The sequence below is a fragment of the Pistacia vera genome, unplaced genomic scaffold (genome assembly GCF_008641045.1).
Source record: "Pistacia vera cultivar Batoury unplaced genomic scaffold, PisVer_v2 Contig258, whole genome shotgun sequence".
NCBI classification, from domain to species: Eukaryota; Viridiplantae; Streptophyta; class Magnoliopsida; order Sapindales; family Anacardiaceae; genus Pistacia; species Pistacia vera.
Window position 1 is genome coordinate 14502 of NW_022196066.1, and position 8230 is coordinate 22731.

Genomic DNA, 8230 nt, shown 5'->3' on the forward strand with positions numbered 1-8230 from the left:
AATTGCAAAATATAAACAAACAATGAATTAGAATTATATAATTAAAGGTAAGAAAGTTGGAAACTTGAGAAACAAGGGAAAATAAAATAAAAAAGTTTGGTGATAACGTGGATATTTCAACATTCATTGTTGTCTCCCACTAATGAGTCTTTGAAATAAAATATTTATTCCAAAAATATAAATATTTTAAGAAATCCATTTTATATTTTATTTTTCCTATGAATATGACATGTTGACTTTGGTTAAATCAATTTCTTATCTTAATTATAAATTTCCTATTGTGATAAAGACCTAATGTGGATTTGATATGACACTTCTTAGTGTTGTTTACTGCTCCTTAATTTTATTTTTAATTAGAATTAAGAAATTAATTATTTTATTTTATTCAACAATTATTAAAGACTACTAATTGGGCAATAAAATAAAACACACGTGTTCATTTTTAATTAAAATTTATTAATTTAATCTTTATTTTTTTTGCCACAACCATATAAAAATTATAGTATAATCCTATTTCTCAAAAAATAAAAAAATATCGTGACGATTTTCTGAAACTATTAAATACACCCTTGTAAATAATTGTAATACAGTACTTATTTATTTATTATATTATTATTTTTAGGTTTGAGTTGTGTATCAAATTTCACAAAATCCTCACAGAAAAAAAAAATGAAATAAAAGAAATAAAAGAAGAGGGTATTATTGTAATTTCAGAAAAAGTAACAAATTATATCATGTCACTAAGTACCTAACAAAGAGAGAAAGTATCTTTAAAACAGTGGCAACAAAGAGGAGAAATAAAGCATTTCCAGGGAACAATGATCATCTTATTTATTTATTTAATTTATTAAACTAATAAAAATAAAATGATAACAATTTTATCTTAACAATCATTTTTGCTTCCGTTTCGTGGCTTTTCCCGGACGAGATAACCCACCAGCTATTGCGGTTCTCTCAAGTGACACACATTTTTTTTTTTTTTTTAAAAATTATTTCAGTTAATCTATTAATCCCCTGAAGTATGATAAAATAAGTAAAATCTCTCTAATGTTTAAAAAATAACAGAAAACCCCCTAAGTTTATAGATGTTAAAGAGAGAAAGACTTAGTCTAATCTACCCCCAGGTTTAATCTAATAGTTAAGATCATTATGACTTTTCAAATATTAGATATACCCCACCCCAAACTAACAACCTTCAATCACGTCATGATTTTGAAATAACATTTTTTACACAAACACGAGTGAATTATAAGTAAATCAACCGTTTACCTTTATATATATGTGAGTGAATTATCTATTTTGCCCATACATGGGTTAATGTATGCCATAATCAGCGGAGGTTTATCTTAGTAGTTTAAATTGCATAATCTGAACTATGGTAGACCCCAATCTCAAGGGGCAAGCAATCATCTCAGTGTTAAAATAAATGGTAGAGGGTAATTAGATAATATTTATAAATTTTAATGGTTTACTAATAGTTGTTTAACGGCGGGGAAACTTTTGTTATTTTAGAGACCTCGGGAGGATTTTTAGTACATCATACCTCAGGGGTATTTATTTAACTTTTAGAGAGAGAAATTATTACTTTTTATTTTAATTTTAATTTTCTAGCGAGAGAAACAAAAACAAAAACCGCAACAGATTTCTTGTTCTCTTTGTTTCTGCTTCTTCTACTTACTTTTAACTACTTGCTGTTATTATGTCTTCACATCTTGAGATGTCAGATTTCTTCCTCTTCTTCAGTTGTTGCTGTTGTTACTGCTACTGCCACTACTGCTACTAAAACTCAAACTACTTTTACAGGTCAGTTTGTTTGTATTTTTCTTAATTCCCATTTTGTCCTTCCCTCTATGCCTACTCTACTCTTTAGCTTTGAACCCACCTCAAATCTCTGCTTCTTTTCCTAGATCTTTCCCATTTTCTTGGGTTTTGCTCAAAATGGTCATCTGGGTATGCTTTTGTTTCTTCAATTCGCCTCAAAAATTGCTTCTTTAAAGTCCTTTAATGGTAAAACTCGAAGTTTTTGGTGCTTATTTGTGGTTTTGTTGAACTGTTTTGTTTTTTATTTTTTTTTTGTTTGTTTCTTGGGAAATGTTGGATGAGAGAAGGAATTTAGAGGGTCCAATCTGGGGGATATGTTGATTTTTTTTATGTTTAGCCGAGCTCTTGAGCTTGAAAAATCTACTTGTTAGTGGTAGATCTTGTCTTATTTCAATGATTTTTTGGTCAAAATGGTGATGTGGGTATGCTTAGTTTCTTTGATTTGCTTTTTGAGTTTGGTTCTGTAGTTGTAGCTTGTGAGATGTATACAAATGTTACTTTTTATGTGAAACCTTCCTTAAATGGAACGTTTTGGTCTCATTAGACATTTATTCTTTTTCCTTGTTTGATAGTGGAGTAAAAATAAGATACGGGAAGAACTTTCAAGTATTGAAACTTGGATTTCTGCTCAAGTGAAAGTAAATTCTTAGATCTTTTAGGATTTTGTTTGAAATGGTAATTGTGGGTAGATTGATTCTGGTTCTGTGGATGGTTGAAGTCTACAAATGTTATGTTTTGACTTCTTTGGGATTAGATGATATTGATATTCCAATGAAATTTTGTAATTTACTTTTTAGAGCATAGTGTTACCAGAAATCTGAAGGATAGGTGGAAACATGAGAATATTTTATCATTGAAAGCTTCATATGACAATAACTAACTGACAACTTGACTCTCACAATTATACAGTTTTCTTCTTCTTCTATATTTTTTTCTTTGTTCTAACGTTCTTGGTTTTCTCTACTCAAGTGATCCTACTTTGTTTTAGTTGCATAGAAACAGTGCGGTGTTAAGGATATTCAAAATTTGAAATTGTGAAATTTTAGTCCAGACAAGTTCATCAGTTAAAAACTGCCTTTTATTGGCTCGTATAACTTTTTGTAGGTTTTGCTTTCCTAAGTAGTGAATTCTGTTGGTTTCTGTAACTTTTCTGATTGGGCTCTGATGTTCTTCTCTTGCAATTACAACTAACTTTTATTTCATATTTTTAATTAAATTTAAGTAACTTAATTTTTGAAATTGTTTTGTTGCTTAAAATGTAGAGAAAGAGAAAATAAGCAGCTTCTTTAATTCTCTAGTCCTCCTTCTTCTTCTTGCTGTAGTTCTTGGGGTTGCTGGGTATTTAGATATGGAATTAGGCCCATTGTAGAAACTCAGAGACTTGTATTTGGGCTATTCAATTGATTTATCGCTCTTCATTCCTTTGGGTATTAACTATTTTATGTTTTCATTTGGATGCGCCATGAGAGTAATCTGATTTTAGAAATCCTGTTTTTGCACATTTTAGCTTCATCAAGTTTGTTCAACTATGTTAGTAAAATTTTCACTTTAGTAGGAACTGTCCTTTTACTAGTTTTAGATTCAATTTGGAGCTAGTTACCATGATTTGAACTTTGCATTTCGTTTTTGGTTGAGATTTTGCTGCATTGTGTTTCTCAGATTATCTTTAATCACCCATTTCATTTGCTCTATTGAAAGTCTGATAGTTTCTCAATTTGAAAGTCTGATATGATATTAACTATCAAAACTTTTGGGCTTCTTTCTTTGTCTTGTCCAGTTGCTCCAATGGCACTACTATTAACTACATGAATAAGTTTAAACTTGTCTTGTTTATATATCTGTATATGCTTGTGCGGGTTATCGGGTTCTTTTTATCATTTTCCTTTTAATAGGAAACTGATAGAAATTTTAGTATTAATAATTAGTTATATACTTATTGATTTACGGCCCTTGATAGTCATGAAGTAACATCCATAATATTTTTTGTTGGTGAACGTTGCTTCTGACTCCTATTGTATTTTCTGTTAATAGGTGGGCTGTGAAAATCTCATCACTGTGCTGCTAGTAGTGTATTGTGTGTAGTATTCTGGGCAGTCTCATATATAAAATAGATGGGTTCTAGATTCCCATCTCATCAACTCAGCAATGGCCTTTACGTATCGGGCCGGCCTGAGCAGCCGAAAGAAAGGACACCAACAATGAGTTCAGTAGCCGTGCCTTATACAGGTGGTGATATCAAGAAATCTGGAGAACTAGGGAAAATGTTTGATATCCCTGTTGATGGTTCCAAGTCTAGAAAATCTGGACCTATAAATAGTGCTCCTTCCAGGACCGGATCTTTTGGAGGTGCTGCTTCGCATTCAGGTCCAATCATGCCTAATGCGTCTGCTCGAGCTGGTTTCACATCCGGTCCTGTAGCTTCTGGAGGGATGTCTGCTTCGGCTTCATTAAAGAAGTCAAACTCTGGACCACTTAATAAACATGGGGAGCCTGTAAAGAAATCTTCAGGCCCTCAATCGGGTGGAGTAACACCAAGTGGCCGCCAAAACTCTGGTCCCCTTCCTCCTGTTCTCCCTGCAACTGGTCTCATTACGTCTGGACCCATCTCTTCAGGTCCACTAAATTCGTCTGGGGCCCCTAGGAAGTTATCTGGTCCTTTGGATTCTATGGGATCAATGAAAATACCAAGCTCTATTGCTCATAATCAGGCTGTGACTGTTCTTAGCCAAGATGAGGACTTTTCCTTCAAGAGGAATTTCCCAAAGCCAATATTGTGGTCATTGATTCTACTTTTTGTGATGGGCTTTATTGCTGGTGGTTTTATTCTTGGCGCAGTGCATAATGCCATTCTTCTCATTGTTGTCGTGGTTCTTTTTGGTGCTGTTGCTGCTTTATTTGGTTGGAATTCTTGTTGGGGAAGAAATGCTATTATCGGTTATATTGCTCGTTATCCAGATGCTGAACTTAGAAATGCCAAGAATGGCCAATTTGTGAAGATCTCTGGGGTAAGCAAATCTTATTATAATTGACAGATTGCACTGTCTGCTGCACTTGTGTGTGAATCTAGATTTTTATACTATTTTTCTGATTCAGTGGAGTTGCATCCATGATTGTTGCAAAGAGTTCATTGTGACTGTGAGAAGAGGATTTAATAGATATAGCTCTTGTATATAATGCCATTTAATCGTTTAGATGTGATTTTGACTAAAATATACTTTCAAGCATGTTTATGGTGCTTGTTTTCATGGTTATTTGTAATCCGTTTGCAAATATTCAAATGATGTTGATCTAAAATGTTTAGTTATGTTCTTGAAGGTGGTCACCTGTGGTAATGTGCCTCTCGAGTCATCCTTCCAAAAAGTTCCTAGATGCATATATACATCCACAAGTTTGTATGAGTATCGAGGATGGGATTCTAAAGCTGCCAACGCTACACATCGTCGTTTTACTTGGGGCCTCAGATCGCTAGAAGTGAGTAATTGAAAATTTGAAATGGTAATTTTTTTTTTATAATTTTTCGTATGTGAAGGACATTCGTTGCTGCTTCCTGAGTTATTTTGGAGAATTCCTGTTTACTAGAACCTGGATTTGACGCAAGGGTGCTTATATGCCATTATCAAGGGACTGTTGTCTGCTTAGGAATAAACCTTTCACTTAAGCTGCTACATTTCAACTTGACGCAATTCTGTTATATGTCTTTGTACAGAGGCGTGCAGTTGACTTCTACATCTCTGATTTCCAGTCTGGGTTAAGAGCATTAGTTAAAACTGGGTATGGAGCAAGGGTGACACCATATGTTGATGACTCCCTTGTCATAGATGTTAATCCAGCTAAAGAAGAGTTGTCTACGGAGTTCATCAGGTGGTTGGCAGAGAGGAACCTCTCAACTGATGATCGTGTAATGCGATTGAAAGAAGGGTAAAAATGATCTCTTTGATATCATCCTTTTACGCAATAAATATTGGTGCATATCTGGAACTTTTTCATTTCTCCGTATCTGTGCATGCTGGAAAGGGGGGATATACCTTACAAGCAAATTCAAGTATTCAAATAAGTTGGTATGTTTTCTACGAGTATCTACATCTTTTATATTTGTATTCGTTTTATAGGTACATCAAAGAAGGAAGCACCGTTAGCGTAATGGGAGTTGTTCAGAGGAATGACAATGTGCTCATGATTGTCCCTCCACCTGAACCCATCACAACAGGATGCCAATGGGCCAAATGTATTGTTCCCGCTAACCTTGACGGTATTGTATTGAGATGTGAAGATGCGTCAAAGAATGATGTCATACCAGTTTAGTACTATGTGCATTGTAAGCTTTTTCTTCTATTTCTCCTTAAAAAAATATTCTTTTCTTCTTTCTTTTGGTCTATTAATATTTGATGCTGGGGATAGTAAAAGTGGTAGCATTCAGGAGTGACGGGTGATTGTGATGCTTGAATATCCCAGTTGGTGGCAGTGTTTTCTCATATTAACTTGTTGTATAGCTCTTCAGGGTGTCTTCCCCTTTATTTTTTATTTTTTCGTTTTTAGGGTGTGATGGCTTTTGTGAGAAGGGTTTGGTTGAGCCATAGGGAAATTTATGTGTGAGCAGACTGCGATTATGTTAAATAGAACAAAAAAAAGTGTTATGAGTTAACTAGTATATTGTCTTCACATGCAATCTATAGTGTCTACTTCTCTTGATGAAATTTGTACAAGTATTAGCTTGTTGATGCAATTTATATCGAATGACTTATATTCAAGCATGATTCCTTGACACAAGACTTGCTTCTAAATTTAACCATCCGATGTACTGAGAAAGCCTTGGTAATTCCCCCTCCTCTCTCATGTAATCCTTTCCTTGATGTGTGCTTATCTTTTCCGAAGTTTTGTAAGTTGAACTTCTTAACAAGCCTTATCAATTGTGTATGGTCAGACTACATTACTGGGACACTTTTTTTGCATAAACGGCACAACGGCAATTCTGGTAGGAAATTTGTAACTCTCACTAGTAGATTTTATAAGATTGAAAGGTAGAGATGTAGTTGAGGTTTAAGAGTTTACAAGACAAGGAAATCCTTGCAGACGCATTGTTCATTGTTTGGGATGCTGATACAGAGCTTATGAAGGACGAGTACCGGTTCAGTAATTTATTTCCATTATAAAACTTGTAATATATGTTATAAATTTATTGCTGAAATGTTACAAGTTTGATGTGGGGTGTTGATATATTCCAATACCGGAGCTCAAATCTTTATAGGCCATTTTAGATAGGAAGAAATGTTGTATGCCTCACTTTAGGGCATGTTTGGTTCGCGACCGATGAATCAATTCTTGAAGTCCTGATTCTCTTATTCACAATGAGTAATGTTTATGTTAATTTTGTATCTTTTAAGTGATATATAGAGTATCAAGATTGTGTATAGTTAACCACCATTGGGTGGACTGATAGTAAAAGAGTAAAGAGGTCTAACAGACTAACATATGTTTTTGAGTTCGAGTTCTTTTGTCATTAATAGAGGTGTTCACTGAGGGGATATATCTGATCGTTCAGTTTCAGGAGATTAGTTGAGATGCTTGTAAGTTGGTTGGATGATCACCAAAAAAAAAAAAAAAATAATAATAGATATGGGATAGTTATGGCCTATGGGTATTTCTTGGATATTCTGGCATAACTCTGAAGGTGTTGATGGAGAAGAAGTTTTATCTCTATGTCTAGGGTTGGGTTTCATTTTATTTTATTTTTAGAAGATAAAACATTTTATTATTCTCAGTCATGCTATTAGCTTCCGAATATCAATTTTGTTACACTATCTTGAATCCTAGAAAGTATTTCAATTTTGTTGTAATATGATTTTGAATAAGCTAACTAATATTTATAACCTAAAAGTGGGTAGAAAAATTAATTATTTATAAACAATATGCAATTAAAAGTAAATTTAATAATTTAATATAGAGTTAAATTTATAATTATAAAATTTAATTAAAATATAAAGTTTCTTTGAATAATGTCTTAAATTTATCCTAAATTTTGTGAATAATGTCATATATTTTTAAATTTTGAATTATTATTAATTTTATAAATGACTTTGACAAAGAAGCCCAAACTTTGAAGACGCGGCCCGAATCTAGTTTGGGTAATCCTGAAAACGGTAGGGTCCAAATCCAATCTTGAAAAACATACTCGGTCCGGACTCGTGTTTTATTTTATTTATTTATATAATTTAACTATACATAGGGCCCACGTGTTGTGCATATATGTTAAAATAAAATTAATAATTGTATTTGTATAATTATTAATATAAATTATAGGTAGACGTCATTAAATCATTCATCAAACTTGAGAAGATCATTTGAATATTATATGGTCTAATTATATTTTCAGGGTTATCATCTTGTATAATTGATATTATTTTTGCAGACA

At 33.0% G+C, this 8230-nt stretch overlaps 1 protein-coding gene across 3 annotated transcripts; it reads left to right on the forward strand.

Moving 5' to 3' along the window:
- Positions 1-1615: 1615 nt before the first annotated feature.
- LOC116132648 (uncharacterized membrane protein At1g16860-like) lies at positions 1616-7166 on the forward strand. 3 transcript variants are annotated; one of them, XM_031418316.1, is made up of 5 exons: positions 1616-1803; positions 3853-4826; positions 5137-5292; positions 5528-5739; positions 5931-7166. In XM_031418316.1, exons 2-5 carry the CDS (start codon positions 3933-3935, stop codon positions 6121-6123), a joined length of 1455 nt encoding a protein of 484 aa, XP_031274176.1. In that variant the 5' UTR covers positions 1616-1803; positions 3853-3932; the 3' UTR covers positions 6124-7166. The 3 variants fall into 3 exon arrangements, with proteins under 3 accessions (XP_031274176.1, XP_031274178.1, XP_031274177.1); XM_031418318.1 differs by lacking the exon at positions 1616-1803 and adding an exon at positions 1832-1950; XM_031418317.1 differs by lacking the exon at positions 1616-1803 and adding an exon at positions 1872-2007.
- Positions 7167-8230: the final 1064 nt, after the last annotated feature.